The sequence below is a fragment of the Gracilinanus agilis genome, chromosome 2, assembly GCF_016433145.1.
Source record: "Gracilinanus agilis isolate LMUSP501 chromosome 2, AgileGrace, whole genome shotgun sequence".
NCBI lineage: Eukaryota > Metazoa > Chordata > Mammalia > Didelphimorphia > Didelphidae > Gracilinanus > Gracilinanus agilis.
Window position 1 is genome coordinate 474,027,206 of NC_058131.1, and position 17,006 is coordinate 474,044,211.

The 17,006-nt window shown below is 33.9% G+C and overlaps 1 protein-coding gene and 1 non-coding gene across 2 annotated transcripts in view; both read left to right on the plus strand.

Moving 5' to 3' along the window:
* The window catches only part of PRPF39 (pre-mRNA processing factor 39), a 42,656-nt gene that overhangs the window by 20,014 nt on the left and 5,636 nt on the right, over positions 1-17,006 (plus strand). Inside the window, exons 5-11 of the mRNA XM_044664907.1 lie at positions 8,421-8,588; positions 9,492-9,657; positions 10,192-10,299; positions 11,043-11,207; positions 11,522-11,648; positions 11,781-12,049; positions 13,257-13,441. Coding sequence (XP_044520842.1) covers positions 8,421-8,588; positions 9,492-9,657; positions 10,192-10,299; positions 11,043-11,207; positions 11,522-11,648; positions 11,781-12,049; positions 13,257-13,441 — 1,188 coding nt within the window. The remainder of the gene's footprint in view (positions 1-8,420; positions 8,589-9,491; positions 9,658-10,191; positions 10,300-11,042; positions 11,208-11,521; positions 11,649-11,780; positions 12,050-13,256; positions 13,442-17,006) is intronic.
* Positions 12,113-12,198, plus strand: LOC123238549. The gene has a single exon (XR_006505703.1). It is a non-coding gene; the product is annotated as a small nucleolar RNA SNORD127 (small nucleolar RNA).

Consider the following 17,006-nt stretch of genomic DNA (forward strand, 5'->3'; position numbering starts at 1 on the left):
CCTGTGTTTGTGGCGGTGGAGCATGGCCTACTGTCCCTGGTGGAGTGGGAATGGCACTTGGTCTGATGGAGTAGGGTGGTGGGCCTGGTGTCGTGCCCCCGCCCCCCCAAAGGTGTTCACTATCACTGATATAGGGATTCGTGTGATTGGAATAAAGAAAAAAAAAGTAGTCCTATAGTATCATTATTTTTCACTAACATTTAAGATTTGCTAGTTGCCTTCTTTCTTGCTTATCTTCAATTTATCTGTATATAGATTGTTAATACATAGTTGATTGCATGTTGTCTCCCTAATTAGAAGTGAGCTTAAAATCAAAGACATTTTTATTGCACATAACACAGTAGAATATATAGTAGGCACTTAAGAACTGCTAAGTGACCCTAGGCAAAGCATTAAAATGCTCTTTGCCTCAGTTTTTTATCTGTAAATGGACATACTTAATATCTCAGGATTGTTATGAGGTTTAAATGATAATTATAAAGTATTTAAAAACCTTAAAGACCTATGTAAATGATAAGGAAGATGATGGTGGAGGAGGACATATACTTTGTCATTGGTCCTCTTGAATCATAACTTCTCATTGCACTAATCAGAGTTGTTAAAATTTTTTTGATAGCTAATTCATGTGCTACTATAATTTTTTCAGCTGTTCCCCAATTCTTTGGCACTTCTTTGCCACAACAGAGTGCTACTGTAAATATTTGTATGCAAGCCTGCCTTAAAGCTTTGGAGTATTATTTTTAATTTATTTAATGAGCTTAATATTCACATATTGTTGCATTGAAGGTTATTCAAGTTTTGTGACTTTTTAGTAGTAGTTCCAAAGCTTTCTAAAATGGAGATGCCTATTTGCACATGGCTTCACCAGTGGTTCTTTATGCTTGTTCTCCATAACCATCAATTGTCATTTTCCTTTTTTTTTTTTTTTTTTTTTTGTTCAGCTTTGCCAGTCTGAGTATGAGGCAGAACCAAAGTATTGTTTGAATTTGTAGTTCTTACTGATTTGGAAGATTTTTTTATGTGATCATTGATAGCTTGAATTTCTTCCTTTGAAAACTTCCTCTTTGAAGAAAGTTCAGAAGGAAACAAAGAGGAACAGACAACTTTGAAAGTAGAAAGCTATATGCAATCAAGATGAGCTATTTTACATATAGTCCTTTCTCTTTTCTGCATCATATATAAAATACATCTTTGGAGAAACACCGTTTAAAATCACCCTAGACAATATAAAATACTTAAGAATCTATCTACCAAATAAAACACAGGAATTATACGAACACAACTACAAAACACTTTCCTAACAATTAAAACTAGACCTAAACAATTGGAAAAACACTGACTGCTCATGGGCAGAACGAGCTAACATAATAAAAATGACCATTCTACCCAAATTAATTTACCTATTTAGTGCCATACCTATATCAAACTACCAAAAACTTTTACTAAATTAGAAAAAAACGATAACAAAGTTCCTTTGGAAGAACAAAAGATCAAGAATATTAAGGGAGGGAAATAATGAAAAAAACGTGAAGGAAGGTAGCCTAGCAGCACCAGATATTAAACTATACTATAAAGTAGCGGTCATCAAAACAATATGGTACTGGCTAAGAGACAGAAGGGAGGATCAGTGGAATAGACTTGCGGTAAGTGATCTCAGCAAGACAGTATATGATAAACCCAAAGAGCCCAACTTTTGGGACAGAAATCCACTATATGACAAAAACTGTTGGGAAAATTGGGAAAACAATATGGGAGAGATTAGGTTTAGATCAACATCTCACACCCTACACCAAGATAAATTCAGAATGGGTAAAGGACTTAAATATATAGAAGGAAACTATAAGAAAATTAGGTGAACGTAGAATAGTATACCTGTCAGATCTTTGGGAAAGGGAAAATTTTAAAACCAAGCAAGAGTTAGAAAAAATTACAAAATGTAAAATAAATAATTTTGATTATATATTAAATTAAAAAGGGTTTGTACAAACAAAAACAATGCAACCAAAATCAGAAGGGAAATGACAAACTGGGAAAAAAATCTTTATAACAAAAAACTCTGACAGGGGTCTAATTATTCAAATATACAAGAAGCTAAATCAATTGTATAACAAATCAAGCCATTCCCCAATTGATAAATGGGCAAGGGACACGAATAGGCAATTTTCAGATAAAGAATTCAAAACTATCAATAATCATATGAGAAAGTGTTCTAAATCTCTAATAATTAGAGAAATGAAAATCAAAACAACTCTGAGGTACCACCCCACACCTAGCAGATTGGCTAAAATGATAGCAGGGGAGAGTAATGAATATTGGAGGGGATGTGGCAAAATTGGGACATTAATGCATTGCTGGTGGAGTTGTGAACTGATCCAACCATTCTGGATGGCAATTTGGAACTATTCCCAAAGAGCTCTAAAATTTAGACTGCCTGCCCTTCAATCCAGCTATAGCATTGCTGGGTTTGTACCCCAAAGAGATCATAGATAAACAGACTTGTACAAAAATACTTATAACCATGCTTTTTGTGGTGGCAAAAAACTGGAAAACGAGGGTATGCCCTTCAATTGGGGAATGGCTGAACAAATGGTGGTATATGCTGGTGATGGAATACTATTGTGCTCAAAGGAATAATAAACTGGAGGAATTCCATGTGAACTGGAAAGACCTCCAGGAATTGATGCAGAGTGAAAGGAGCAGAGCCAGAAGAACATTGTACACAGAGACTGATACACTGTGGTAAAATTGAATGTAATGGACTTCTGTAATGGTAGCAGTGCAATGACCCAGGACAATTCTGAGGGATTTATGGAAAAGAATGCTACGCACATTCAGAGGAAGAACTACAGGAGAGGAAACACAGAAGAAAAACAACTGCTTGAAGATGTGGGTTGATGCCGACATGGTTGGGGATGTAGACTATAAATGACCACTCAAACGCAATTATCAATAATATGTAAATAAGTCTTGATTGATCACACATGTTAAAGCCAGTGGAAATGCATGTTGGATATGGGGCAGTTGATGAGCGGGGGTTGAAGGGGAAAGTAAAAACAAGAATCATGTTATCATGGAAAATTTTTCTAAAATAAAATATTTAAATCTGAAAAAATATAAAATAAAATGCATCTTTGGTTTTGTGTTTAAGTGCAGAAATTTAAAGCAAAGTTCAGTTTTTGACAATGAAAATTGCTTGTTTATAGCCTCTAAGCATTTGTCTTGAGTAGGTGATGTTATCTCCTAGGTGTTGGTTTTGTTCTCTTTGAAGTCTTTAAAGATATAGGTCAGTAGCCATTGTTATTCTTGTGAATGTTGTTCTCCCCTCCATTCCCCCTTTAAATAAAAATAAAGTCAGGTGTTTTTCTATATCATGGGCATTTTTAGCTCTTTTAGATACTTTTTATTTCAGTCCTTCCAAGCCCCATATAGTTGAGTTTCCTTCAGCAAGGATTTGTTTTACTCAGTTATTTTCCTTCTATTTTAGATCATTTAATGATTTGGGGGTTATTTTGTTAATTTGACTATTAGGTCAAACTTTCTTTAAAGTAATTTTACTCAGAATGACCATACTTTCCCCTGCAGTAATATAGTCAGTTTTGCTGGATAGTTGATTCTTGGTTGTAGACCCAGTTCTCTTGCTTTCTGGAATATTGTGTTCCATGCCTTCTGTCCTTCAATGTAGATGCAGCGAGATCCTGTGTTATCCTAACTGTGTTTCCATGATATCTGAATGACTTCTTTTTAGCAGCTTGTAATATTTTTTCCTTTGTCTGGTATTTTTTGAATTTGGCTATAATATTCCTGTAAGTTGTCAGTTGTGGATTAAATGTAGGAGGTGATCTGTGGATTCTCTCAATTTCCACTTTTCCCTCTTGGTTGAGAATTTCAGGACAATTGTCTCTGATAATTTCTTATAGGAATTCTTATATCTAAACTTTTTCTTTTATCATGATGTTCTGGTAAACCAATAATTCTTAAGTTGTCTCTTCTAGCTCTGTTCTCCAAATCTTTGGTTGAATCAATGAGGTGTTTCATATTCTCAAATTTTTAATTTTTTTTAATATATTCTTGCTGCCGTATGGAGTCATTTGCTTCTAGTTGTTGAGTTCTGTTTTTTAAATACTGAATTTCATCCCTGGCTTTTTGGTCATCCTTTTCCTTCTGGTCTGATTTTCTTTGTAGATCATCTTTTGTCTTCTTTGCTTCGTTTTCAAGATGGCTAATTCTGGCTTTTAAGACTTTATTTTCTTGTTTTAGTTCATTTTTTCCTTTTTCAAATTGTCTTCAGCCTCTCTTGATTGCTTTTTGAGTTCCTGAAGTTCTTGAGTTAATTGAATTTTGAGATCTTCCAAAGCCTGTGTCCAGTTCTCTAGAACTACTTCCTCTTCTATTTCATTTGCTCTCTTCACTTCCTTGAAAGAAGCTGTCAATTGTCCTTTCTTTTCTCTCTTTCTGTTGCTTACTTATATTTTTTCCTTTTTTGTTCTGCTAGTTTGAGCACACGTTTTTTATGACCTTTGATGAAAGATCTTCCCCCAACTGGCATTGGAAGTTTGTAGTTACTTTCTCTGCCCTCTGAAGACTTATTGTCTGTCTAATTGATGTTATTGAGCCTGTGCTGATTGGAGTAGTTTCTTAATCTGCTCTGAGGCTAAAACCTCAGAGAGGTGGGGGGGACAATAAAGGAGGCTAAGCTGAGCTATCCAGCAGTGGGGTCCCCCTGCGCTGTCCTTGTGCTTGATCTGGTTTTCTTTCCTCTTGAAGCCCTGAGGAAGCCAAGCTGTCTGCGGTCTGAGGTCTGGCTTTCTAAGCCACCATCTTCCAGGCGTTTTTGCTGTGTTTCTCTGGTTTTCCCCTCTAGTCACCTCTCCAGTGCCAGCAAGGCTCTATCTCAGGGCCAGATGGTTGCACAGGATGTGGGGGAGGCGTCCTAGGATTCCCCTTCTACACCCTCAGACCCGACAGTTCAAGAATTGAAGCATTTTTCTTGGTGTACCTCTTTAGTTGTGCTGCAGTAGGGTTCCCCTTATTAGATTTGGTCCGCTTTCTTCTTGAAGCGCATTGTTTTCTAACTAGGTGTGTTAAGGGTGCGGAAGTTTTAAGATTTGCTCCATCTAAGCTGCCATCTTCCCAGAATCCATAATTTTACTCAGAGAGGACAGTAGATTGAGAGCCAGGCCTAGACATAAGAGATCCTAGGTTCAAATTTGACTTCAGACAACTTCCTAGCTATCTGTCCCTGGGCAAGTCACTTAAACCTAGTTACCTAGCCCTTAACTGCTTTTCTGCTTTAGAAGCAATACATATTATTGATTCAAACACAGAAGGGGAATGATTTTAGAGGAAAAAACTTAATAACATTTTACTGTCACCACTTTTCTGCTTTAATAGATGGCACTACCTATAATTGTCCATTGTTGTTCTTAGTAAGATTTTGCAAAATATATTTATATTGTAGCTTGATTGCTTCTTTTTTAGCAACTGCCTCCAGCTGGTGTTAAGTCATATGCATGATGAGTAAAACATTTTTGGATCTTTTGGTCTTATTGTGCCAGTTGACTTGTTTTGGTTAATTCTCTGGATACAATTGTTACAATTGCAAATGTGTTTGTGTGTGTATGTATATATATATATATCTCAATCTATTGATTTATTTTTATATATATCATTAGACATACATATCTAGAGATACACATGAATCTGTAGGCAAAAATGTGTTTCAGACTGCATTATTGATATTAACTACTGAATCAGTGAGACCATATATTCATTTGATTATTTGGGTACCTGTAGATAAAACTATAGGCAGCACTAGGTGGAGTCAAAATCTACTTTAATTGGTATCTTTTGTTCTAGTTCTGCTTTTTTCATGAACAAGTCTATCTGCCCTTTCTTAGAAGACAGTCTTTTTTAAACCAGTTATTTTTAAAGCTTCCTCCTTTCCCTCAAATGTTCTTTAAATAAACTGGTTTGTAAATATTCTGTTTTGCCCCTTCTATTGAATCTCTAGTTTTCATTGGAAATTTAAAAATATAGAGTCCATTACTCCAAATGCAGTTTGACCAGTAAAGATAATGTTGGCGTTCTTAGCTTTCTTGATAAGAACTTTCTTCTTTTATTAATGACAGCCTAAACATTAAACCAGTGGTTCCCAAACTTTTTTGGCCTATCGCCCCTTTTCCAGAAAAAAATATTACTTAGCGCTCCTGTCACATACTATCACCGCCCCCTTACAGTTATTCACTGCCCCCTTATAGTTATTCTCCCCCCCCCCCCATGCACCTGTGGCCATCACCACTCCCTTGGATCACTGCAGCACCCACCAGGGGGCGGTGGCACCCACTTTGGGAATCGCCGCCTTAAACCTTCTGATCTTTTTTCTTTCAACAGCTCTTGAATCAGTTTTTTTCTTTTTCATGCAGTTGATTTTCTTTCTTAAAGGCAGCTAGATGATACAGTTGATAATAAAGCATTGGACCTGCAGTCAATAAGAGCTAACTTCAAATCCTTGTGACCCATGGCAAGCCATTTAAATTTTGCCTGCCTAAGTTTCCTTATGTTTAGAATGGGGTTAATAATAACATCTTTCTGGTGGTTGTGAGGATATAATCAGGTAATATTTATAAAGCACTTAGAGTGATAAATGCTAACTGATTTTATTATTAACCAAACATCTACTAAATTATACCTTTTAAGTTTTAACTTATTGCAGGTTCTTTAGATAATTTTGCATCTTAATTCTTTTACTTATATTCATAGCTAGCTCAGCTTCATATTAGCCAACCACTTGATAAAATTACTGTTCATGTCTTCATCCAAATATTTGATAAACATAATTATGAAAAGACACTTGGAACCTGTTTCAACCTTTTACAAGTCATCTAATGTCTCTGGGCTTCCGTTCCCTTTTTTGTAAAATGAGGATGTTGGACTTGATGGCTTCTAAATCTGTAATTTTACAATTCTGTGAGTACAGAGTTTCATGGCTTGACATTAGAAACCTGCTTCTAAATCGATATCTGTTAATCAAGACTTTTCATAAGATTGTTTAACCAACTTGCTTTTTTTTTTTGTATCCTAATTGAAATGATATTGTTTAAGAGTATTTAAGTCATTCACCAAGCATTTAAGCTCCTATTAGGTGCCAGGCACTGTTAGGCCACGGCAGTTCAAATATAATGAAAAAGTTGTATATAACCCTTGCTTGAAAGGAGTTTGCATTCCAACAAGAAATATGTTGATATCCTTGCTATGGTGTATGTGTATATATATATATATATATATATATATATTTTTTTTTTTTTATTTTAAACCATTAACTTTTGTGTATTGACTTATAGGTTGAAGATTGGTAAGGGTAGGCAATGGGGGTCAAGTGGCTTGCCCAGGGTCACACAGCTGGGAAGTGTGTCTGAGGCCAGATTTGAACCTAGGACCTCCTGTCTCTAGGCCTGGCTCTCAATCCACTGAGCTACCCAGCTGCCCCCTATGGTATATTTTTTTGACCTCCCATTTTAAAAGGAAGTAAGGTTATATTGTCAAGACTGCTTCTTAGGAAGTCAATGTTGGTACTTGGTGACCTGCTTTCTTTTCTGGATCACAAACTATGTTTTCAAATATATCTTCTGGAATAGCTCTAGGAAATGACATTAGGCTTGGTTATTTATTTTTAAAATCTACTCTTTTTTTTTTTCATTTCTTAAAAATCAGAGGAACATTTGTAAATAACAGGGTCTGGCATGGGAGGGACTCATCCTTATTCAAGTCACTATAGTTTCCAAGCATGTTCTGTCCTTTATCCTTGGTTCCCTTCCAATCAAATCCAATGGAAATACATGTTTATACCATTGTTTAAAACTTGTCAACCTTGACATGTCTATTTTCATCTCCCAATTTCTTATAATTATAATGTAGTTGGGTTGAATTTTTTGAGCATGTTCAGTTCTACCCAAATATTGATCTGTGTCTTAAAGAAATATCATATGGCTAAATATAACCAGAGGAAATAAGAGATTTTACACACAATTTTATGTATCATTAATTATGCGCTTTTTCCTTTTTTTGTATTTTTCAGTGTGGTGTTAGAGAATTCCCTGTGCAGTACTTAATTCAACAAACATTTATTAAGCACCTTATGTGCAATGTTTGTTATTCTTGTTTTAAAAAAAGATTTATTACATTTGTTTATGTGACATTTCAGTTTGTAACTCAAGTTTCCTTTTGAATTAAATGTGCACAATATGTGTAGTTTTGTGCTACTTGATGTGAGGGATCATTGTGGATATTCCTTCATGGAATTTAATTTTTTCTGTAATTATATAGGATTCGGTTGAAATAAATTTTAATATTAAGATTAGATTATAAGATATTTACAAGATTATTGCATTACAGATAACTTTAGGAATAATTTCATTTTTCAGAACTTTTGAGCATGCCGTTTTAGCTGCAGGAACAGATTTCCGATCTGACAGATTATGGGAAATGTACATAAACTGGGAAAATGAACAGGGAAATCTGAGAGAGGTTACAACAATATATGATCGTATTCTTGGTATTCCAACACAGCTCTATAGTCATCATTTCCAGAGGTAAGTAGAAAAATTAAGCCTTAAGTATACCTTAAGTAAACTTCAAAAATAATTTTGAGTAGTACTTTTGAATATATTTGTATCTATACAGATACATACATATACAGTTTTTTCTCACTTCCTCTCTTCTCTGAGTCCCCTCCCCTGCTCAGTTTTGTAACAGGCAAATATGGAGAGTCCTATAGAGAAAGAAATAAATGCTTTATCTATTTTCTTGAATAAACCTATAAAATGCAGTTTTTATTGAGAAGAATTATAGGATTGATAACATCAAAACATTGAGAAGTAGTATTTGCCTACACTGTAAGGAAATTATGTTAGAATTAAGTATTTTTTTAAAATCTTCAGCTGACTTTGACTGCTTTCTAAAGAAAAGGCCCAATTTTGTGAGGTTTTTTTAAAGAGGTTTTTTAAAATTTTTACCTTTCATCTTGGAATCAATACTGTGTGTTGGTTCCAAGGGAGAAGAGTGAGAAGGCCTAGTTAATTGGCATTAAGTGACTTGCCCAGCTAAGAAGTGTCTGAGGCTAGATTTGAACCTAGGGCCTTCCATCTCTAGACCTGACTCTCAATCTACTGAGTTCACCCATCTGAATATTTTCAAAAGTATATGACAAAGTGAAATTAAATTTGTTTGATTTATAACATTTATGTAAATCTTGGTCATACTATGCCATTTTGTATTTGAATGTGTATAGGTATAAGTAACATTGTTATCTCTGATACTGGATCATTTTGTTATAAAAACTTCCCCTGAATAGATTCAGATTATATCAGATCTTATTTCTTGTTTTTAAATTCTGAAACATTAAAAAGTCAATGGATCTTTTCTCTAAAAGAATAAGATGGACTGAGTCTTCTAAATGTTTAATACATATATATATGTATTATTGCATCTTGTAGGTTTAAAGAACACGTACAGAATAACTTGCCTCGAGATCTTTTAACTAGTGAGCAGTTTATTCAGTTACGAAGAGAACTGGCTTCTGTAAATGGACACAGTGGTGATGACGGTCCCCCTGGTGATGATTTACCATCTGGAATTGAAGATATAACAGACCCTGCAAAGGTAAATAAAATGTCAAAGTTCCTTTGCTTAGTATATGATAAATTCTACTTGCATAGTCGTCTTGATTGCTGTTATATGATGTATTGAATTGTAAATTGCCCGTTTCTATTTGGAAAATGAAATGATTTAAGTAACGGGCATTTCCTTCTCTTGAAGGAAAATAGTGACTCAGCTCTACCCATTTGACTTGAGTGTAATTTGTGTAATCTATTTATTGAAATTATTAATTTTGCATAGAAGCTAAAATTTACCTTTTAAAGATAACTAGCAAAGGAATTTATTGATTATAATATGCAACCTAGAAACCTCAAGAAGTCAAAAAATGATGTTTTTGATTTTTTAATAGTGGAAAAATCCCATTAAGGATGATTTTAACATTGGTACTATCTCTAAATAAAACACGTGTGTGTGTGTGTGTGTGTGTGTGTGTGTGTGTGTGTGTGTGTGTGTGTGTAATTCTGAGATTAAAACAAGCTGGTATAAATCTTTTGGCATGCAACTTAATTTTTTTAACTCTTTTTTTTCTCTCCTAAGCTAATCACTGAAATAGAAAACATGAGACATAGAATTATCGAAATTCATCAAGAAATGTTTAATTATAATGAGCATGAGGTTAGCAAAAGATGGACATTTGAAGAAGGTGTAAGTAGAAATACTTGAAGTATATATGCTGTATTAAAACTTGACTTTATGTTTCTATGTTTGTGTTTGTTTAACTAGGAAATATGTATATATATTTAAAACCCTCACCTTCCATCTTGTAATCAATGTATTGGTTCCAAGGCAGAAGAGTGGTAAGGGCTAGGCAATGGAAGTTAAGTGACTTGCCCAGGGTTACACAGCTAGGAAGTGTCTGAGGCCAGATTTGAACCTAGCACCTCCTGTCCATAGGCCTGGCTCTCAACCTACTGAGCCACTCAGCTGCCCCCTTAACTAGGAAATATTTAAAGACATTTAAATTATGCTTTTCTAATTGAACTATATATCCTAGATTTAAGTCTCTAAAATAATTTATTTTAATTCCAGGAGATAGCATTGTATTAAATTGTATTAACATAAAATCATGTTTTTCCAGTTCTTGAATCCATTAGTAGTCATGCTGAACTAGATCATAATTATTAAATATTGCTGAAAAGTCCATGAGTAGTTTAAAATATATGTATTCATAATGCCCAGTTCTTTAGATGAACATTCAATTTTAAATGAATATATTAGAATGTGAAAAACACTATGTCCCACATATACCCATTACAAAGGATATAAATAAAACAAAAAATCCTAATAGAATGTCAGATCTAGAAATATCTAGACATTAGACTAGTATTTGAACTATATTATTAAATGCACATTTTATATTGCACTGCCATGCTGTTTTTTAATTTCAGATTAAAAGACCTTATTTCCATGTGAAACCATTGGAAAAAGCACAACTGAAAAATTGGAAAGAATACTTAGAATTTGAAATTGAAAATGGGACTCATGAACGTGTTGTGGTGCTCTTTGAAAGATGTGTCATATCATGTGCCCTCTATGAGGACTTTTGGATTAAGGTGAGAAAATAACATATTAATGAATTTTAATAGATTACAAACATTGATCTAGTGACTAACCTTTTTTGTACCTCTGTCGAATGTTGTTCATGTAACTATATCTGTTGCATTAGGAGATGGTCTGCTTGCAACCAGATTTGACTGCTGCATATGCCAACCTCGTTGCCTCTCTTCGTCCTTCCTTACAGAAACTAGTCTAGTGGTTCAATAAAGGTGCTGAATGGGTTTAAAAATAGAATTTTATTGTTCTGAAATGTATTTAATGGCCTACTCAGTCATAAATTATTCAGTGTTTACTCTGTTTCTGTGTGTAGTATGCCAAGTACATGGAAAACCATAGTATCGAAGGAGTGAGACATGTCTACAGCAGGGCTTGTACTATACATCTTCCAAAGAAACCCATGGTTCACATGCTATGGGCTGCTTTTGAAGAACAGCAGGGTAAGAATTTGTAATATCAGTTGAAATTTTATTTATAATTTAAAGTAAAAATTCCAAAATCAAATCAAAAGAATGGGAAGGTTGTGGGAGAAGGCTTTTTAAAAATATTAAATATTTATTTACTACTTTTAGGTAATATTAATGAAGCAAGGAGCATTCTGAGAACATTTGAAGAATGTGTTTTAGGATTGGCCATGGTTCGTTTGAGGAGAGTAAGTTTAGAACGACGACATGGAAACATGGAGGAAGCTGAGCAGTTGCTTCAGGATGCTGTTAAGAATGCCAAATCAAATAATGAATCCTCATTTTATGCTATAAAACTAGCTCGACATCTTTTCAAGATACAGAAGAACCTTCCAAAATCAAGAAAAGTGCTCTTGGAAGCCATTGAGAGAGATAAAGTATGTATTTCTATACATTTGAGATTTCAAAATATAGACAAATAAGCAGATGCTTTACTATACTGGCAACAGTGATGACAGGTTTGGTCTGTATGTAATATATTTTATTACTACATGAAGACACCAGTCCCTCTAAGCTGATGTTGCCATTCTTATTTTTAACCATTAATCAAATATAAAGGGGTGGAGGCATCATATATAGATTATATGGTTATATATTATAGATTATAGAGAGCTAATGTCAAGAAGATCTGGACTTGATTACTACCTTAGTTAGTCTTCTTCTCTGACCCTAAGTTACTTAACCTTTCACGACTGGAGTTTCCTATACCAGTAAAATTAAGGATCAGGCTGATATTAAAATTCATATAATCATACCCCTATTTTAATATCTGTTATATGTTACTATTAATCCAGCTTCTAAATGGAGGAATTGAATTACACATAATAATGAAAGTATAGCCCAGGATGGGACAATATATATTTGCCTATTCTTAAACATTTGACAACAAAACTAATTATTGTTTCAAAAGCAAAAAACAGCCATTGAGATCATTTGTTAAAAATATATTCTAAATATAGCAATAGTCATATATTTCATATTTCTCATGACAGCATGCTGATTTTTTTAAGCATGGAACACTTTTTACTATGTTATATAATTTCGAATATGTTTCTGGAGAATTGGGACTTGTTTTTTAATTTTGTTTTTCCTGCTTCAGTCCAAACCCTCATCATCTCATGCTTGGACTATTATAGTAGCATCTTCAGTATTCTCCCTGCTTCTGCTCTTTTCTCTCTAAACCATTTTCTCTAAAGCATTATTCTAACCATTTCATCTGCTACTTGATAAAGTCCCATGGATCCTTTATTAATTGTCTCATGGAGAAAATGTAATTTGATTCCCTGCCATTTAAAAATTGATTTCATAGAACTTAAAACATCAATTCCTACACAGTCCTTTTCTCTGAGACTCCTGCTTGTGAGTAGTCTGCTCCCCTTGTTTCCCATGACATAACATTTTTTGTGAGCTTAATTTTTTGTGTATTTAGGTGCTCTTGTCCCCCCTCCCCCAATTTTATATATTATTTATATAATTTTGCTATAATGTATAATAGCATTACGATTTTAACTGTTTTTTTAATGTTTTTAAGTTCTGTTCTTTGTTTTTAGGCAGTTAATATTATTTGTATTTCATTTTGTATAGGAGAACACAAAATTATACCTCAATTTACTTGAAATGGAATATAGTGGGGACCTCAAACAAAATGAAGACAATATTCTCACCTGTTTTGACAAGGCAATACATGGTTCATTGCCTATTAAAATGAGAATTACATTTTCTCAGAGAAAAGTGGAGTTTCTAGAAGATTTTGGTTCTGATGTGAACAAGTAAGACATTAAATCTGCTATTCACTTGAAAGATGAATGAATGAACATTGACTTATAAAAAATATTCAGAAGTTTACATAGTTGTGGAAGTTTTTCCTTCTAAATTAAATATTAAAATTTTTTCTACACTATTGCCAAGGAATTTATCAAATGATGATTTTGTTTCTTTACAATTTTCCATGCCCTTAAAAATTCATATGTGGATTGGATAACTAAGATAATATGTACCACTTTCTTCTTTGGATACTCTTACTCTCCCTTTTCCCCCTTGTATTTCTCCTTTCCATTTGAAGATATTATCTGACTCTAAAGTTGTTCTCAATCTTCAGTTTCTTAAATGCCAGTTCTTTTGCTAAAGTATTCCAAAAATTATTTTACTTTACATTCAGCAGAAAGAGCTCCTGATCATCAATTTTGTATAAATTTATGTTAGTAAGAAAAAAGGGCAAGTGTAATATATCAGTTGGCTTTATTAAGAGTTCTTTTTATTAAGTTCTATTTATTAAGACTTTCTTTTCTAGGGTTTTTTGGTAAAGATATACTGGAGCAGTTTCCCATTTCCTTCTCTAGCTCATTTTACAGAACAAAATATTTTTTTTTGTTTTGAGAACAAAAGGATTTTTTAAAAGGGGATTCATTTCATACATTATCAGATTTGAACTCTGGAAGAGTTTTCCTAACTGAAGATGAGGCTTACTAGCTGTCCTGATATGAGCTCTTAACTAAAGGATTTTAGGAGCCTTGGGAGAGTAATCTTACTTGCAAATTACATTGAAATACAGATAGTGGATGTCTTATTTGCATGGCTTTCTTCATGTTATATAGTAATTTTCAATGAGAACTATGCTTTTTGAATTGTGAGGAAACTTCAAAGAAAATCTTAAGTGCCTCCTCTCTATTAAGTATTTTCAGATAACTGAGAAGAGATAAAAGCAATACAGCATGAAAAATTGCACCCACTTTGAGCAGATAATACATGCATGAAAGAATTTAACAAAATTTATCTTGTTTTTATTTATTATATTTATTTACGAGCCAGAAGTATGAAATGTGCCCTGGAAGGGTTATTGAAAGAAACATGAATTTAGCCCCCTTTATTGTATTTTAAGATGTTTGATGGGGCATTGGGGTGGAAGGAAGGAATGTTATCCCATATTAGAAAGAGGTAGGAATCAGTTTAGTTAAATTTATGGCTATTTAAGGAAATAAGCTTGGCTGTAGTGAAAGACTTATTTGGTTGATGAGTGGGAGGAGATTATTTACATGTAGTGACCACATTTACTTATTGGAAGCCTTAAAAAGTCAATTTTAAGAGTTTTGAGGACATTCGGGAACCACTGGGAGTTTGAAGCAGAAAGAGTGAGAGCTTGTTCTAATAGCTATCTGATAAGGAATATTGTAGTGAGGAGAGACTGTGGTTAATCATTTTTAAGCTCTTCTAGTAATAGAGTAATTAGTAATTAGAACCTAGTCTTAAAGAAACTTTTAGGTATCTTGAAATAAAATGCAATACTTTTACAGGGAGCTTTTTAATCTTAAAATGAAATCTTAAAAGTAACACAAGGGGCAGCTAGGTGGCTCAGTGGGTAGAGAGCCAGTCTGGAGACAGAAGATCCTGGGATCAAATCTGACTTTAAAGACTTATAGCTATGTGACCCTGGGCAAATCACTTAAACCCAATAATACCTAGTCCTTACTGTTTTTCTGCCTTGAAACTGATACCTTCTGTCTTAAGGGTTTTAAATTTTGAAAAAGTAGCACAATAGAGCAGGCAGAGAACTGCCTTGTATGCAGGAGCTCTGGATCTGATATGCACATAATAAAACCCTTGCACAAGTTATTTACATTCTCAAAGCCCCTTGTGGATTGCAGAAGATTTTAGATATCATTGGTACAGGGAATTCTTTTGCCAGGGTTTACTCTGTAACACAATTTGTGCCCCACCCTCCCAAGTCTCATTGCTTTAAAAAATACATTGGAGTTTGGGGCTTAATGTAATTAGAGAAGCAAAGAATGAAAAATTTTCATGAAACACATAGATCAGAAGTAAGTTCAAAAGAGGACACAAGCAATGTTGGTACAATCATGTTATTTTTAATACATACTTTAAAAAGAAAAAAATCTAAACAGATTGATATTGGGAAAAACAATATTTTGACCAAAATCTGAGTTTTATTTTGTAATTGTTGTTAGCTCCAAAATTTACATTTTAAAGAAATACTTATAAAAATGCCTTAGATTGAGAACTCAAAGGGACTGTAGGATACCCCAGAAGTCTTAGTGTGGTTTTAAGCTTAAATTCTATCTAGATTTAACAGATTGAAACATTACTAAGACTTTTGGTCCAGTCCTTATTTTAGCGATAAGGAATAGGTCCAGAGAAGATTGAGTTAGTTTATCAAGATTTCATAAGAAGTTAGCATAGCCAGGATTCCAACTCAAGTTCTCTTTAGGTAAAATCCAGATTTCTGTGTATTGCTATGCCATTCTGCTTTATGTAATTCCTTTCTATCGTTTCCTGTAAATGATACAAAATGGGATATCCCTAATGTGTCATGGGTCTGTCTTTAGGCTCCGTGGGTAATAAGTCTTTTTTTAAAATTTGCTTTTGCATTCCAGCTTCCCCTTGAAAGTTATATATCTCAGTGACATCTTTCTCAGTCTTACTGTTTCTTGGTCGTAATTCTGTGTTGAAACGTGCTGTGCCTACTTTGTGTCTTTAATGATCCTTTTGGTTCCCGATTCTTCATAGAAGTAGTATTCCTTGATTTCCAGTCTTGTAGCAACTTGAAAGACTAATCTTGTTCAGGCCCACATGCTGTCTTCCATTCTAGGCCCAAATCATTTTACATTTGTTAGCCCCATCATCCATATCCATATCCTTTTACTATGGGTATACTTCAAGGTTCTGTCTTGAACCCTCTTTTTCTCTCTTTATAAACTGTCTTAGTAACCTCATTAGTTCCAAAGGGTTTAATTGTCATATCTCTTTGCAAGAGACTCCCTTATCTATTCTTTTTTGCCCAAGTCAGTTTTTTGAGCTCTAGTTCCACACTAGTAGCTATATATGGGCGTCTTAAACTAGATCATCTGTAGACATTTTAAATTCAACTTGTATAGAACATCTTTTTATCTTTTTCTTCCAAATTTTCCCATTTCTTTTAAGAACACCAGAAAGAATAGTTCTGGAAGAAAGACCAAAACGGCGCGTTTCACCTTAATTTTCACCTGACTTTCCTTTAAAAAACAAAAAACTAGTAAGCATTGGAAATGGTGACTTATCACTGTAAAGGAAGAAAAAGATTATATTTAATACCAGGGGGGAAAAACTTGTTATTGATGTGGTATTATTTCTGAGTTAGTTGACTAGTCAAAAATCTACTCATTAGACTTAGTTTTTTTGAGAAAGGAAAATAAGAGCAAGATGATGTACTATTGAAACAGTTTAATCTTAACCTTATTTAAACTTGTATTGGATCATCAAAACTAGGAAGTGGAGAAGTGATGTTAATTATTCTACTTTCATCCATTTGTGAAGACTGGGGGATGATACACAAAGTAGTTA